The sequence below is a fragment of the Meleagris gallopavo genome, chromosome 21 (assembly GCF_000146605.3).
Source record: "Meleagris gallopavo isolate NT-WF06-2002-E0010 breed Aviagen turkey brand Nicholas breeding stock chromosome 21, Turkey_5.1, whole genome shotgun sequence".
NCBI lineage: Eukaryota > Metazoa > Chordata > Aves > Galliformes > Phasianidae > Meleagris > Meleagris gallopavo.
In genome coordinates, this window is record NC_015031.2 from 2558155 (window position 1) to 2575844 (window position 17690).

Genomic DNA, 17690 nt, shown 5'->3' on the forward strand with positions numbered 1-17690 from the left:
TTCTAAGTTGCATCTTTCATTAAATTACCCACCATTCTGAGAGTGTAAATTGAAAGAGACTTCCAGGGTCCATTATGGTCTCTAAACTTGGACTGATGCAGGAAGTGCTGGATTCCACTTGAAGCTTTATAACTCACTCCTACCGATATTAAAAGCATTATTACCTCTGTTATAAGTCACTACTGTACTATCAGGCTGCTGAAAAAGAATGGAAAATATAGATACTAATTTCTTGCACATCTATTTATTTATTTATTGTCTTACCTTAAGCAAGTTTTGAAATCCTCATTCGATTTTTTTGCTATTGTTGGTTTTCCTCTTCTCCAGTGTTTTAAAGGTTCTTGCTTTGAGAAAATCCCAAGGGCAGAACATTTTGGAAGTGCTCAGGACAATCCGCCGGTGCCTGGATTCACTCGGACAGCCCCACTGTTTTCATCCACCCTGTGTGCTTTTTCTTTTAGAACTTCTGGCCTGTCAGAAAGATTTCACAAAGTAAGTAGTTATTAGACAAGTCTCAGCCATGTGGTATGTTGGGAGCGTTCTTATCTATGCTGAAACATGTAAAATGTTGTTGCTTATTATTCATATGGATGATTAAAATGGGACATGAAGATTAGCTTTTACACTGCTGTGCCTATCTTGCACATTTCGTTAAAAAAATGAATAATTATTTTCAAATTGGGCCCACTCAAGTCATTGGTATTGTCTGGTTGAACGTGCCATGAATACTAATATACATGTAACATTTCTAACCAGATCACAGCAAACAAAATGATTGCAGAGTCTGGTTATTACTTTAATTTAAATTCTCAGCAAATTGTTTTCCTTCTCATCCAGTAAAGCAATAGTAATCTAGCCAGTTTTTCTGATTACTGGTACAGGGTTCTGTTACTTTCCTTTGAAACTGCTAGACTGCATTTTAAACAAGGTTAGCATCACATGCACATGCAGCAAGTGCTGAAAGTGTTGCTCGGTTCTTCAAGGTGGACAAATCACACTGTGTAAGATGTGGCAATGAATTCTAGACTGCTAAACTGCCTCTTCGATTTCTAGCTACTTTGGAAACTTGGAAGGCTGTGGAGCTGTGCTGCACAAGGAGATTCGGGAGTCCTATTATCAGCTTGTTTTGTTCCTGGTAAACTCTGTGAAGGGATTTAGTGCCATTAATGACAGGTACAGCACGTTGCTCAGCTGAGTAATGAGATCTTTTTTTCTGCTTTTCTTCATCTCTTTCCTTCGCATCTGTTGTTTAATGTCTTAATCCAGTTTTATTTTGTTTTACTTACAAAACTAAACAAGGAATTTTCATCTTGTGGCCAAAAATGCTAAATTACATTTTTATGAATACTGAGCATGAAAGCATAATAGGTTTATTGCTGTTAAAACTTTGGCTTATTATTGCATTCTGTAGTTATAATTTAGCCATGCGTTCCTGAAGCTTTAGGAATAAAATACTAGAAATAACAAAGTTATTGCGGAATATGTTGGCAAGTTTGATGCCACAAGAAATATCACAAGTCTTCAGCCACACTCAAATTTTAAAGCTTATGTTTTGGTAATACTTTTAGTAGAACTGTTGGAATTTATAGCCAAGTGTCATAGAGGAATGAGAAATTTTGAATATAACATCTATTTCCTTGCTAATATCTTCCAAATCCTCTGTCCAGTATCATATGAAGGTAGCAAACTTTAGGGTAGAGATGTCACATTTTGTTGTCTTGTTTTGGTTTTAGGTCATTACTTCCTGCCTTATCCTGTGTGCAGACAACTCTCCTTCACCTTTTGGATATGAGTTGGGAACCAAGTGATCTTTCCTTCTTTGTTGAAATTCAGTTACCGCAGCTCCTTATGACAACATCACAGGAAAACATTAGCATTCATGATAGTGTGATCTGGTGAGTCAGGAAGAATGGAACCTTTACATGGTCTTAATTATTCATATCATTTTTTACCAAGAAAGATTCCTGAACTGGCTGTTCAGGAGCAGTAAAAGTATTAACTATTGAGTATGGCAAAACGTGGCCAGTCTTCAAGTGTTTGAATTTTTTGCAGCATTTCTAGTGCAAAAGCCATTAAAATCTGTCTTGTGAGCAAACATAAAGGCCAAAAAGCTATGGAAATTTCTCACCTGATTTGCCAGCACTACTAAAAGCAATTTTGTAAATGTGGAATTTTCTGATTTCTGCATTATGCTTGCAGTATATGTTTAAGAACGTGTCATAGAGACAAGGAGGAAGTGTCTGTGTAGTCGTTTGTTAACCCAATGAAGTGAAATTCTCACAACATTGAGGGTTTTTTTTTCAGTTGTAGCACTTTGGTTTAAAAGAAGCAAATGAAACCTACCCCAAATTATATAAGAGGGAAAACTGGTTGTATTCAAATTTAATTTTGAGCTTGCATTTCTTTTAGTCAGTGGAGTGAAGAAGATGAAATTGCAGACTACAAGCAAAACTGCGAGTGGATGGATGAATGCCAGGACATAATGTTTGAGAGCTGGTATGAAAAGATCGCTCAAGCTGACCCAGAGAAGCAGAGAAAGGTGACCTCATGATTTGCTTATTTATTTGCAGAAGGGATCAAGTAGGAGGCTTTTAAAAGCATAAAGGAGAGAAAGGCATCTGGCTTACATCAGTTTTTCATGAGTTGGATCCCTGGCTCCTTGTAGGCCTTCAGAAGTCTGAAACGATGAGGAGATCTGAATTGTTGGCTTTTTTGTTTGTTCTGTGGAGGGGGAGTGTTCTCCTTTCTGCCTATGAAGCGCTTTCTCAGAACTTAATACTCAAGTAAACCATGTGTTTATTCCCCTAGATGCACATGTTTGTTGCACGTTACTGTGACTTGTTAAATGTGGACATATCCTGTGATGGCTGTGATGAAATTGCACCGTGGCATCGCTACCGCTGTCTGCAGTGCAATGACATGGATTTATGTAAAACTTGTTTTCTTGGTAAGGATCCTTTAATAAAAGCTCTCTTAGAACTCCGTAGTTGAAGGGAAAGTAATTCTTCATTACACATACAATGAAATGGAAGATTTTTCTTTTGAACATTTTAGAAATGTTAGGCTTTTCTTTTCCTAATCTGAATGCAAATTTGAAATTAAGAAATCCTTTATCAACAAAAGTTTTCAGAGAATTCTTAACATTTTGTTCCACAGGTGGAGTTAAGCCTGAAGGACACGAGGATGACCATGAAATGGTTAACATGGAGTATGCCTGTGACCACTGCCAAGGAGTCATCATAGGTCGGAGAATGAACTGCAATGTGTGTGATGACTTTGACCTTTGCTATGGATGTTATTCTGCTAAGAAATACTCTGACAGGTATTAAATATGTGGCATTTTTTTTCCTCTCACTGTCCTTGCCAGAAAAGTGATAATCAGCAACTTAGTACAGTCAGTCAAATATCACTTCCTGCCAGTTTGCATCTGACATCAGAACTCTAATTGATGTCCTTGAGTGAAACATAGCAAATGTAGGACCACTTCAACAAAAAGTTTTGTAGTTTCCAAACCTGCTCTGAAGCAATGGAATTGCAACCGTTTTCTGGCCATGGCTGTAAAAGCTGAAGAGGGAGAGTTAGCCACCCTGGGTAACAGGATGGAGGAGCAAATACAGTGCTGTGGTTTGGCAATATAGCTTTCCAGTTTGACACTAAATTTCTTCCCAAGGTTCATTCGTAGAGCAAGATCTCTTGGGACAACTCAAATTCTGTTAAATGACACTTTGAGTCGGCGAGGGTTCAATGGTTTACAGCTCTTAAAGGTCAACAGTTTGAAACTGTGGAATGTGTTGGGTTGTTCATAGCATTGTGTAAAGGTATTTATTATCACTATCTACAGTGGTTGTCAAGAATGGGTCTGCATTTCAACCTTACATATCACAACTTTTTCTTTCAGTCACTTGCCCACTCACAGCATCACAGTGTATCCAATGGTGACTATTCGAATCAGTGACCGACAGAGACTCATCCAACCATATGTCCACAATTATTCCTGGCTGTTGTTTGCAGCTTTGACTCTCTACAGCGCAGATCTGGCAAATGGGGAGGAAGTAGAAGGAGAGAAACTAGATTCCCAGATCCTTAGTCATGCCAGAGTTCTACAGCATCAGTGCATACAGCTCATAGGAGACTGTCTGATGAAAGCACAGCAAGGAAAAGGTGAGTCAGCTCCTCCTTCACTGAAACAATGGTTTCTAGCAAGTGTCAGAAAAGTCTGTGATGGCTCAGTGTGAAGTTTCCAAAGGAAAGGGGAAGCTACTGTGTACTTCACTGAAAATAATTGTTTATGTAGAAAGCAAATGCAGAACAAGTGTCATTTGGGTTCGTTGGAAACATGGAAAATAGGTGCTTGAGAAAATTAATTTCCTGCTTATATAAACACCAAAGGCATCTTGGCAAATCCTTGGGTTTTATTTTTTTTCTATTTTTTATATTTTTTCCTCTTTCATTTTCTCCATTACAAATGTTGCAAACAGATTGATCTAGCTTCATGTTCTGTTACTGACATGTTACTGACAGTTGAAGGATTTGAAGGATAGCAAACACTTTGGTGCAAAATGCTTTTGATCCTCATCCCATTTGCAAGAGTTTTTTAATCTTATTTCTAGTATTTTGCTGGGATGGTGCCCCTTTGCCTAGAAATGAGGATTTCTTTGAACTAAGACCTACTTACAGATACTTACAGTGATACACTAGAGATCTGTATGGAATATATCCAAAATCTCATACAATGTCAGATTTCTTGGCTTTTTTAAAATTGCCTTAGTATGGCTGACATACCATCACCACACACTTAGGCACACTCATTATTTTATCTGTTTTTAATGTAGTTTTATTGTACAGACATTTAAGTGGTCAGAAGTTTAAAATGAAGAATGAAGAGTGCTGGAAAGTAGCCCCAGTACTTTTTAAAATTAATCAGGGCTTCTGCCCCAATGGCATCTTTGTGAGGCAGAAAATGTCACCACCTGTTCATCACAGAATTATTTAATGGCTGTACCAAAGTAAGGGAACATGGTAGAGAACATCTTTTTGATGGATTGTACTCAACAATATTAAAACAAACAAACAAACAAAAAAACAACAACAACATGGAGAGAAGTTCACAGTTCTGTTTCAATATGTTTTGGTCCTGCTTTTTGCCCATCTTGCCACTCTAAAGCTAAACAGGTTTTGTAACTTCTCTGCTTTCAGGTCTGAAAAATTTAGCTCTCCTCTGCATGTTGCCAGAAGGTGAATCCCTCTCAGAGAATGACACTGTTTCAGTCAGTCCTCCCACAGATGGTGCTCTAAAAAGCCATACTGGTGATAAGGCAGGGAAGGGGAAGGATGAGAAACCAAGCACTGGCTCCCTTATGCATAGTCATGTAAGTACTCTTTATGCACCAAACCCCTGATATTAATTAGCTGTGTGACTTTCAGAAGTTAAATGTCCTTTTCTGGATATGTAACTGGAATGGTGGAAATGATGGACAGTAATGATTTCATTTGAAGGTAAAAGTTGGTGGGCAGGGAGAGAACGGTTGCTTGGTTTGTTTTTAATTAAATCCAGCCAATTCAATTTTGATTTGCAAAAATGTTGGAGGAAAGGGGCAAAGGACATTTCTGAAAGGACTGCAGTTCCCCTAGCTTTAGCACTATGTAGGTATGAAAAAAGACTTTTCTACAGCTTTACAATGGTGTATAAAGCTATGGCAGTGTACTAACCTTATGCACAGAGATACAAGCAAAACAGAAAAGCGTGTAGCTACTGAATACGTGTTCTTAAGGCATAAAAATATCCAGTGAACCAGTGCAAGGTTTTGGTACTCCAGGAGAAATGTTTGTCAAACGCAGATTGCTTGCTATCTCTTTGTATGGTGTTTATGCAGGTATTAAGTTTTTTAATCTTTCAGTACCTTTGTTTTATTTGTAGGGGAAAAGAGACACTCACAATGAAATCCAGCCTCCTGCAGGAGATAAAGTACAAAAACATGGAAGTGAAAGTGATCATAATACTGTGTCTGCAAAGAATGCTGTTTTGAGACAAGGATCAGAGCTGTCTGTGGAAGATAACATTACTCCAACAGGTAAAAGATTGTTTCTCCTTTTCCCTGTCACAGAAACATCCATGCATATGCAAAGTAAACAGCTGTATCTTTTTTATTATTATTCTTAACACATTTTTGTGTATTTGCAAATGTCTTTAATGGAAGTGAGCTATTTGCATTGTGAAAAACCTGCCAAGCATACTGCTTTGAACAACTGCTCCCTTGTCATCTGTTCAAAGGCTTCTAGAAATCAGAATAGGGTTCCACTGATAAATATTCATGCATAGATGTGATACTTCCTATTGAACTAACACAGTACTTGTGTGGTCTTACGTATTCAGAGCCAGAAGATAGGTGCTCTATCCTATTAATGACTAGTATTGTTACATTGTTACACTAGAGTTATGATAAGAAAATGAATCAGTCTGTAGTACTGTTCAGTAGGCACTTTTGAATGAATCACTGAATGGCTTAGGTTGGAAGGGACCTTAAAGATCACCCAGTTCTAACCCCTCTGATGGTGTGGATGAATCCCTTTACCTGTTATACCTGTTATCTTTTATACACTTCCATAAACAAATCCTTAGGCTTTCAACCATATCAATTAAACTATCCTTTTTTTTTTCTGTTAATTTTTATTTTTATATTTTGTTTTAATTTGAAAAGTAGATGACTGCATTTCAGAAGATTCAGCTCAGAAGCAAACAGAGAAGGTTCTGATACCTAGCCAGGAACAAGTTTTTGCTGAATGCTCTCAGAAGAGGATTCTAGGACTGCTGGCAGCTATGTTACCACCTTTCAAATCGGTGAGTTCTTTGTACTTTCAGATACAGATGTGTCGTTTACTATGTTACAAATCACACAAGCAAAATTCATGGCAAATTACATGTTATGGGAGAAGGGCCCTTCTTGCTTACACGTTGGAAAAGCAGCTGTCAGAATCAGAATGTCTTAGGCCAACTCATATTGCTAAGGAATGTAAGGCCTTGTTCCCAGGTGAGGGGAAAGGGAAGGGAATTGTAATTTATCTTTACAGCAGCCTACCTTCACCATTCAACACCTGCAAACTTTAAACTGTCACCTTTAGGTTTACATGTCAGGTTTTACGACATGTAAACCTAATACTACTGAATACAGTTTGTACTGTGCCTTCTTTCAGTTTTATAAAGACCTCATACGGAAAATCCTGATATTGTAAAGCTGCATGGAGATGTGAGATTTGCAGTTTTGTGCCAACACTGAAGTGTATGGGTACCTTGTTTCTCATTCCCTTTTGTTCTATGAGAAAGAGCATTACAACAGAAGGTTTTTTACATGGCTGTGGCCTTGACTAAAAATCCTGTTTATTTCCCTGTCTTACTGAGATTTTTATTCTTCCCTAGGGCTCTACTATGTCTTTGATTAACCTGGAACAGATACTGCCACTGATGTTTCAGGTTGTCATCTCAAACGCTGGCCACCTAAATGAAACCTACCATTTAACACTGGGACTTCTGGGCCAGCTAATCCTGAGACTGAAGCCTGCAGAAGTGGATGCTGCAGTGGCTAAAGTCCTTTCAACCAAGCATAGTCTATTTGCTGCGGGAGATCCATCTACAGTGCCAGAAGGCTGGAAGACAACTCATCTTCTATTCAGTCTGGGAGCTGTGTGTTTAGACAGGTGCTTTTTTAATTGAAACCTACTAGTTGCTCTCTGATGACTAGCCCTAATTAATATTGTGCTTTTTAATTGTGGCAATATCGTTTTTCACTGTGGTTAATTTTTATAGGAAAAGTACAAAAACAAATAGACATGTAAAAGACACAATATCCAGAGGATCATCTGAGAGGAAGGAGCTTCTCAAAGACTAACTTTAGAGCAAGGAAACAAGCCTCTCTAGTTACTTGTGTAGTCCATAGAGAGTGCAGGTAGTTCTATGTGTGGGAAACAGACCACTTTCTGTTGTGCAAAGAAAATATCTTAAGCTCTAAACTAAAATTAGGAATTCGAGATCATAATGTTCAGGCAAACTTTTGAGTTGGGACTGTAAACCTGTTAACAAAAATAGAATGTTTATGCTCTAATGATGAAAAGCAAAAGGGAATTCATTTGTCAGCTGCAATGAAAGCTTCAAATATTTGGAAAAATACAGTTGTATTAATGCTGTGAAAGATACAATGATGACAGATTAACAGCAATACGATGTCTGGGAGGAAAATAGTTCCAGGTAAGTGTCTGGTCAGCCATCCTAACCTGCACTGCTTTTGCTTTCCAGTCGTGTAGGTCTGGACTGGGCAAGCTCCATGGCAGATATTCTTCGATCTTTGAATTCTTCTGCTCAGTGGCACAGTGTCATTGCTGCTTTCACTGACCATTGCATCAAGCAGCTTCCATTCCAGCTGAAGCATACCAATATCTTCACTTTACTGGTGCTGGTTGGATTTCCTGAGGTAAGTGGCCTATGTAGAGCAAAGGAAACAAAATTGGTTAGAGTTTCCAGTTTTCTGTTTCAACATATTACAGATATTATCAGAAGGAGACATCCCCTTGTAACCCTTAAAATATGGTGCGTGTCAGAGCTCGTATCTTTCTACTCACACACAATTAATGCTTATCTAGTGAAGAATAGTGTGTCTGGGTTTGCTTTTCATTTCCTCATGTACTGCTTTAAACTATATTGAGAAAACTAGCTTAATGTGTTTGAGTATCAAAAGGGACTTTTTGTAGGAGTAAAACAATCTCATTCTTGTATTAAGCTGTTTGTTGCAGCCATTTCTTCTTAGAAATGAACTGCTGTTCTCTAAAGATCAGCAACTACCTGGCAGCAGGCAGGTTGTTCAGCTAAAAAATATGAGCAAGTGTAACTAACAAAATATGACTGCATTTTTAAATAAGTATTCCCAATCATAACTGAAGTTTCTGCTGCAATTTCAGGTGCTGTGTATGGGGACTCGTTCTGTGTACATGGATAATGCTAACGAGGCTCATAATGTGATCATCCTGAAGCATTTCACTGAGAAAAATAGAGCTGTTGTAGTAGACATCAAGACACGAAAGAGGAAAACAGGTTCAGTCACCTTCTTATTTTATTAAGGAATCACAGAGTTTTTCCTGGATGTTTCTTATGGATACCCAAAGGCATGTTTCTAATAGAACACTTCATGTGGGTCTGCAGGATTTGAGCTCTGCTACAACTAAGTCACCAGATTTTCTGCTCACAGGTTAAACCAACTTGTGAACTCTGGCAAAGTTTATGGAGATCTTTTCTTTTAAAAACTCTGATATGTATTTTTATTCAGGAGAGGATTTAGGAGACTGTCAACGATTTTATTAATTGAGTAACCTCAGAAATAGGCCTTTGATTAAGCGACTATATCTGTTTTAGAGGTTTGCTTATTGCTTTTTAAGTATATTTACAAAGGATGAGATGTCTTAAAACGACTGCAAATGGATCCTTAAGAAAAGGGTAATACTTGCTGATACACAACGTTTTAAGATCAATGTAGTGAACTGTCTCTTTTCTGTCTTTTAGTGAAAGACTACCAGCTGATTCAGAAATGTGAACAAGAAGGCAGTGATTCCCAGGCCCAGCTGAGACAGTACCTCCAGCACTTTGTTCTTATATGCACACACCTTTTGCAAACCACCATAGACAGCAGTTATGCTGAAGCAGTGGAAGCAACGTGGGTCTTGTCACTTGCTCTAAAGGGGCTTTACAGAACACTCAAGGTATTTTTGCCTGACATACAGAGTATAATAATAGATCAATGCCAGAATCACATCATAGAATCACAGAGTTGTTTGGTTTGGAAGGGAACTCAGAGATCATCTAGTTTCTACCCCCTGCCATGGGCAGGGCTGCCAACCACTAAATTGGGCACTACATCAGGCTGCCCAGAGCCCCCATCCAACCTGCCCCTGAACACCTCCAGGGCTGGGACATCACAGCTCTCTGGGCAGAATTTGTATTCTGCCTTCCTCAAGGGCAACCTTTGTGTTGACTAACCATGTGGGGAGACAAACATGAGTTCTTTTTGCACTCAGTTGTCTCTAATACCTAATGGATTGAAGCTCACTTGCCCCTTTCCTTGTTCCTGAAGTACATGAAGAAGGAGATCTAAGCAAAATAGGCAACCAATTTAGTACTGTGTGTCTACATTGTATTTTTTCTTTCCTTTTATTTTTTTTTTCAAAGATACAAATGAAAATATTTCCTACCATAAGTAGGTTATGTGATAAGTCCCTGTAGGCACTGTGATACACTGTTCCCTTATTTACTTATTTATTTGCACATCTGTCTGTCTGAATGTTTAGATTCATGGTTTTCAGGAGGTCCAAGCTGCCTTTCTTCAGTCTGGTTTACTCAAGCTTCTTGTGAAGAAATGTAGCAAAGGAACTGGCTTCAGTAAGACCTGGCTTCTCAGAGACTTGGAGGTAAGACAGAAGTTGGGCTTCACACCATGGCATGAAATGTTAATACCGTTGCACTTTCCTTTTATGAAGCAAATCTGAGGAATATTCCTAATAAGCCTTTATGGAAATGTCCAGTTCATGTGTCCCTGGATCTGCCTTTCTGTGTTCTGTCTGTATTTGAAGTAAATTTGCAAGATAATCACTTACTCAGTTCTACATATCCATACTGTTCTTGAAAGTTCCATTCATCAATTCCAAAAAAAAAAAACTCAAAAAGAAAAATCTCACTTGTGTTATTGACTGGTGTGTAAAGTATTATGGCAGTGCAATATGGGAACACCCTCTTGGGCATGTTCTTTCTGAAAGAAAGTTTAATTGCAGAAAGATGAAAGTGATCCAGTAATTAGTTGTGTTTTATTATAGGCATGGGGAGCGTGTAGGGGCAGCACTGACTTACTGGTGAGAGTCACCTCTGCTTAGTTCCTGTCTAAGAATCCTGAAGTTTTTGCTGTACTAAAATGGTTAAATAACTGTTTTCTGAATTCTTTTTTACAATTTTAAGTTGTATTTGTAGCAGCCTGGGAGGTGCAACTCATTTGTGAAGTCCTTGTTGGAGATGTTGGGGTTTTGTTTTGCTTTTTGTCATTTTTTTTTTAGGTGCTGTTTCTTTTTAGAATAGCTTGTGTTAAACTCTCCCAAGTCTTATAATGTTCTTATAAAATGCTGGTTGCAGATAGACTAGTAATATCTACTGCTGTCACACCATATGCTATCTTTTTCTTTGTAGATTTTGTCAATAATGTTGTACTCTTCAAAGAAAGAGATCAGCTCCTTGGCTGAACGTGAGGATACTGAACTGGAAGAAAGGGAACAAGATCAAGATGTGGAGCAATCCATTGTTGGTCCTGCTGACGTAGAGCAGAACAAACTTGATCCTCTGGAGGGTTTGGATGAAGCCACCAAAATATGCTTCTTGGTACCTAAACTTATTTTTCACGTGTCGGATGTTACTATAGATTTGCTAGTTACATAAAATACTTGGTTGTTTATCTTGGTGATTTTCTTATACGTTTGTAGACTATATGTCTACGATTTCAAGAAATAGAAAGGAAGGAACCAAATAAATAGAATTTCACATTAGAACCTCAATAATTAACACTATAATTTTTTTTCATTTGTAATAATCCAGATATTATTAAATTCATTAATATCTATATGATAAAAAGGAAAATAATAACTAGGTCACTCTTATAGAAACTCATCTTTCTTTTTCCCCTGTACCATCTTGGGGTTTTTTTTATCTTCTTGCTCAGATGACACACGATGCACTCAATGCACCTCTCCATATTCTACGAGCCATGTATGAGTTGCAAATGAAAAGAACTGATTCTTTCTTTCTGGAAGTTCAAAAGAGGTATGTGAAGAACTGGATCCAATCCAAAAACAAAGTAGATGCAGGTGATAACTTAATATATGAAAGACACTGAATAGAAATTGTTCCAAGGATATGACTTGTTTCTCATGAGTTAGAAATTGAGCTCCTGATAAGTTTTAGTTGACACCATCTTCAGAAATATGTTGCATGTTCTTTTAAATAAATAACTCCCATATGAAGAGCTACTATATCTGTAAATTATCCTAAATGAGGAAGAATGAACAGACCTTCCTGTGACTTCTAATAATAAAAGCATGTCTTGGAGCCGTCGTGTTCCTACAGAGATAAACAATTTGATGTAAGACCTTCTGCTTATTAGAACGGGGAAGCTACTTAACATACAACATGCCAAAAATAGGTAGAGTTTAATTAATCTTTTTAAAGCAGAAAGTAGGAAGAGTTTTAATTTGTATTTGTGTTAATTTAACTTTCATTAATTTCCAAATATATTTATGTATTTGCTTTTGAGTTGTTTTTTTTTTTTGGAGGTTTGATGGAGATGTAATTACAACAGATGAGAGGATCCGAACCCTGGCTCAGAAATGGCAACCCAGCAAGCGTTTGAGGTTGGAGGAGCAGAGTTCAAAAGCAGTAGATACAGATATGATCATCTTACCATGTTTGGTGTGTATCTCTCCACTGAAAGGAGTGGTTTTGAAATGATCAGCTTAGGCATTGAGTAACTTCAATTTTTTTTTTTTTTTTTTAAGTAAATTCAGAGATAGATATCAATTAATTTTTTTTAACTCAAAGTAATCTGTTGCTCATGTTTTATGGTAAAAGCAATGAGCAGGCGCAACAAGAATCAAGCATTTCTTCCTTAAAGTTCTTTCCTTAAGGAAGTAAGAGAAGTTGATTCTCAGGTCAGGAGAAGAAATTGCAATTGCAGGCTGTGATCTCCTCTCCTTGTGCAGGGGAGATTGTATCTAATTGCTGCAAGTTTATGTGGTAGCTGTTACTGTTTTACCATATTATTGCTATCTTACAGTAACTTCAGCAGAACAAGGAAGCAGTGTTGTGTTGCAATGTAGACACTGCACTTGAGGTTTTGTGTTCAGTGGTGTGCTTTATACAGCTTTTTACTTTAATTTTGGTGCTGATTCCTGGCTATGCTGGTGGCATCACCAGCACAGTAGTCTATCAGCTGCATCACAAAACAGGATTGAGAGCTTCCTGAATTGGTTTCAAGCAATTATAAGAAAAAATGTTGGATGTTAATAGCAGTTCATACAGGGTTCATCAAATATCCAGCCCTGAAAACACTCCATGCCTGAGGAACCTAATGTTCTAGCTTTAAATCTTACTTGGATGAAATGATCTATGAAGTCCCTCTCAATTTGCACCTTTCTGTGATTGCATGCTAGGATCACAAATAGTGTGCTACTGCTTTACTTCTGTAGCTCAGCTTAAGCTAACGCCTTAGAATTTAAACTGATCTTTCTGATCATGTGTACCATCACAAATGTATTGGTTTGTGGTGAAGTCTGTTGGTATAAATAGGTTTTTTGAGGAGTTCTGTCCTTGTCCATACAGGAGAAGTCATGCTTTGTGCTCCTTGATGCATCTAGATTTTAGTAATTTGTCTTTAGTGTAAGACAAATTAACGTGTAAATTCATCTTGCTGCCTGATGGACTGGTTAGATATCCAAACAAAAAGAAGTACATTTTTTGAGAGCCTCTTTTCAAACTTCTTTCTCTTGCAGTCAAAGCCTGTACTCTGTGATAAAGCAACAGAAGAAACCAATCCAGTTGCCCAGAAACTGATAACTAACACAGAGAGTGATCTGCAGCTTAGTTACGCCAAGCAGCGTCGCACCAAGAGTTCCATACTCTTGCACAAGGAGCTGGACTCCAGAAGCAAAAAAGCTGTGAGGGACTACCTGTATCGTGTGAATGAGGCAACTGCTGTTCTTTATGCCAGGCATGTGCTGGCATCACTGTTGGCTGAATGGCCAGATGATGTGGCAATAAACGAGGAAGTCCTGGATCTTAGTGGCCCAGCCCATATGACATACATACTGGACATGCTTATGCAGCTAGAAGAAAAGCAGTTATGGGAAAAAGTAAGTGGATTTCACTTCTGCATGCAAACAAGCCCTAAGTTCCATTCTCTGACTAACAAAAATATGTGCAGTTCCTTTTTTTTAAACTATATTGAAACTCAAAAATTAAAATTAGTTCCGAAAAAGTAGTTGGAATCTGTCAGTGTCTTAATGTACTGATTTTGTTAACAGCAGATGAGAAAGCTGGCTCCTTGGAGACACTTCTGTCACTTATATGGGGAAACAAATCTTGTAGAGAAATTGGTCACATAGGCAGTTTGTTCTGAAAGCTGTTTTTTGTTAGATTTCAATGTGTATATTGTAATACCTGCAGCTCCACTATTAATATGGTGGAAGTGATCTGGGAATTTTAATAGAATGTTGTAATGAAAATGTCAGCCAAACGCTTTGCAGCAGACGAAGCGAATCAAGTGCTAGAATTCTTCAGAGAAGGAATTAAAAATAAAACAGAAGGCATCACTGGTGAAATGATACCGTGCTCTCATCTGGACTGCAGCATACTGCCTGACTCCCTCATCTCATTGTATAAAACAATGTAGTTCAACTGAAAGAGATCTGCAGAAGGGTGGCAGGGGTTATTACAACCATGTAGTAACTTGTATGCTAGGTGCCAGCTGGTTTTCTTGGTTCCTGGGGCAATAAGAGAGGAGGTGTAATAGAAATTCTGTTCCTCCTTCTTTGTAGTTCTGAAGCCATGAGAAGCATAGAAAAAGTAAACAGCAAGTCTTATTCACTGGCCCTCCCGGTAAGAAAACAAAGGAGTGTCAGATTAAGGTAGTCAGTGGCAGGTCCAAAACAAACCAAAAGAGCTGGGTCTTGACACAGTGTGTCGTTAGAGTTGGTGCCACAGGGTGTTTATATAGGATCAGAAAATGACAGGATGAACTGCTGCAATGAAAATCTGTTAAGGCATATAAAATGCAAAGGCGTGGCCTCTGATTGAGGCTATTCTGCAAGTTTGTGGAGGCAAAGAATGCATTCAAGGAACTGTGCTGCGTACTTCCTGTGTTTTTATATTCATTTTTTTCCAAAAAATCTCATAGTGGCTGATTTGGAGGTGAGCCTTTTGGCCTGAGCTAGCCTGAGTAGCTTTATTGGAGGAGTTAAAAAAATGCAGGTAAAGCAATGCAATGGGCTCCTATGATGACCTATACAGGATGCTGAGTAATAAGACTCAGGATGAAGAGCCCAGGGTGAGGTTGTTCTGAATTATCACTTAATATGTCCTGTTAGATTCAATGGCATTTACTTGTATTTTTCCTTTTCTTGCATCTAGCTCTTCCAAACACTGCAGCCACTTGATCATTCTTTTTTTACACATAGACTTGTATGTTTTGAAGGCTACAATATGCGACGTGTTCTGTTCCAATTGAAAACCGTAGCTAGGGAAGTTAGTACATTAGCAAAGTTTTTAACAATCTTCCCTGTTTCCAGTTTCATTTTTACTTAGAGTTACTCTGTGAACTACCCTCTGTTCTTAGCATTTGTGGAAAGAGATGTGGCTGGGAGCTGTGAGACACCACTGGTGAATTTGTCTTTCTTGCTGGTGCGAGTGCACCAATGTTGTTTTGATAGCAAATTGTGTTTATGTGATGCTTCTCAGATTCTGCAGAAAGTACTGCTTGGATGCAATGAAAGCATGCTGGGAACAATGGCACTGACAGCTTGCCAGTTCATGGAGGAGCCTGGAATGGCCGTGCAGGTGCGCGAATCGAAGCATCCCTACAACAACAATACCAATTTTGAGGTAAGTTATGCTTGTTTTGCAGCACAGTGGGATTATGTGACTTGAAGACAGAAATACCAAGGTGGTTGGAGCAGAAGTGTCACAATGTTCCCTGTGTATAACCATATGGCTTCTGTGCTTGGAGCACTTGGGGAATAACCTGTTCTGGAATAATTTTGAAGGCTGACTGCAGCCTTGCCCTGTGAAGAAAGAAATTCAATAAGGCACTTGGATGGGGAAAAATCCATAACTTAAATGGTTTTAATATGCATGTGTTTGAAGCAGCACATATACTTAAATAATTTCAGGGCCTTCATGAAGAAATATTTCCACCTTTCATCCAAAGGTCTGTTTCCAGTTGATTTATTACTTTCTTATGCCATTAAGGTGAAAGCTAGGAGTGGAATTCTTTCTTTTTTGTTATTATTTTTTGCTCGTGCAAGTATAGTGATTAGTATTTCTGGGCAATCTTAGGATTTCTAACTTCTAACACCTTTGACTTTTGACTTTTTAAAGGCATGTAAACCTTTGGAATCTGACAGTAGGATTGGTATCAGCAACAAATATTACCTTCAAAAAAGCAAAGCATTGCCAGTAATTAATTTTACACTCTTAACACCAATAGGGCACGCTTTGCAGTTGTTAAATTAACTGCTGGTGAAACTAACGAAGAATTTTTCCCCTCCCATGGAGGCACTGTAATAGTCCTTCTACCCCTTTTGTTTGTAAGGTGTAAGTTAAATAGCTTCTTGACAGTCTAGTGTTACAAGATGCAAAGATCACATGTTTCTTTCTCAGGATAAAGTTCAAATTCCCGGTGCTATCTACCTCTCAATCAAATTTGACTCTCAGTGTAATACTGAAGAAGGCTGTGATGAGTTGCTCATGTCCAGCAGCAGCGATTTCCAGCAGGACCGGCACAGCTTCAGTGGCTCCCCACAGAAATGGAACGACTTTGAGCTTCCAGGTGAATATAAACTTGTCTTAAAGTGCAAGAGCTCAATTGCAGAGATCTGATACTCCAGAGGAAAACTGCCGAAATATGACAGTTAAATGTGGATGTTACTGACGCGTGGGGAGAAACTCGTTTCCTTGTCCCAGTCTGTTTGCTCTGACAGGCTTCTCCTGCATTTGCTTTTTAAAAAATGGGCTTATCTGTTGCTCTGCCACTTGACACGTTCCATACTGTTCTACTTCTGACCTTTTCTTCCCCTCCTCACTCAGACCAGTCACTTAGCTACTGGAAACAAATTTTCATCTTGATTCCATTCCAGAGCAGTCCTTGTTCTGCACGATACTCACATTGTTTCTGCCTTGTCTGACTTTCCACAGGAAGCACATTTTTTTAAGCAGATAGGCTTATCTCTCGTCTCTGTGCTCTACTAGTGCTCAGAGCAAACACAGAGAGCGTGCCAGTGCCTTGTCTCCAGTTGTTGCCACCGAGCACAGCTGAAAAAATCCCTTGCTTTGCTGACAAGCTCAGCCCGTATTCTGTAAGCACATATTTGATAACGTGCTATAGAAAATGCCAGCAGTCTAAGGGCTGTGTGGAGAAAGCTGCATGGCTCCCATGCTGCTTTGTTAAACTGTGTTAACCCGCTGAGCTCTGGAGCTTTTGACACGTGTACTGTCAGTAAATAGATGTAGGAACTTCCACAGTTTGAGTTACGAAGTTCTGGTTGGAAATCAATGTGCAAAGAAGCATTTTGGATTTTTATGAACTTTTTTTCCTTCCTCCTCTTCCTCCCGAATAGCTGCAGAGGTTTGCCAGGAAACTGAACTTTGAGGCCCATTGTTTTGGAGCAGCCTTGGCTGTGAAACTTGAGTTTCACCCTGTGAACCTTCAGCTCCATCCAAGGCTCCCTGGATCGGGTCTCTTGATTTCCCTCAGCAGTCTCTAGCTGATCCCTGGCACCAGCAGGCTTCCTTGCATCTGGGGACAGGGCTTTCTGCAGGCTGTCATTGCTGCTTAGGAGTAAGAGTGAGCAGTGACTCCATTTTGTGTGGGAAATGGGAAAATAGATGGATTTGTTGGCTTTGT

General features: G+C 38.7%; 1 protein-coding gene across 1 annotated transcript in view; it reads left to right on the top strand.

Annotated features, from left to right (window-relative positions):
* The window catches only part of LOC100541118 (zinc finger ZZ-type and EF-hand domain-containing protein 1), a 48026-nt gene extending 31345 nt beyond the window's left edge, over nt 1–16681 (top strand). Inside the window, exons 31-51 of the mRNA XM_019621837.1 lie at nt 328–492; nt 1054–1173; nt 1734–1895; nt 2410–2539; nt 2809–2947; nt 3157–3322; nt 3899–4161; nt 5197–5369; nt 5918–6071; nt 6699–6838; nt 7415–7692; nt 8288–8462; nt 8947–9079; nt 9545–9741; nt 10327–10446; nt 11213–11401; nt 11739–11839; nt 12349–12484; nt 13564–13923; nt 15527–15670; nt 16448–16681. Of these exons, the coding sequence (XP_019477382.1) occupies nt 328–492; nt 1054–1173; nt 1734–1895; nt 2410–2539; nt 2809–2947; nt 3157–3322; nt 3899–4161; nt 5197–5369; nt 5918–6071; nt 6699–6838; nt 7415–7692; nt 8288–8462; nt 8947–9079; nt 9545–9741; nt 10327–10446; nt 11213–11401; nt 11739–11839; nt 12349–12484; nt 13564–13923; nt 15527–15670; nt 16448–16666 (3664 nt within the window). The 3' untranslated portion in view covers nt 16667–16681. The remainder of the gene's footprint in view (nt 1–327; nt 493–1053; nt 1174–1733; nt 1896–2409; nt 2540–2808; nt 2948–3156; nt 3323–3898; nt 4162–5196; nt 5370–5917; nt 6072–6698; nt 6839–7414; nt 7693–8287; nt 8463–8946; nt 9080–9544; nt 9742–10326; nt 10447–11212; nt 11402–11738; nt 11840–12348; nt 12485–13563; nt 13924–15526; nt 15671–16447) is intronic.
* Nucleotides 16682–17690: the final 1009 nt, after the last annotated feature.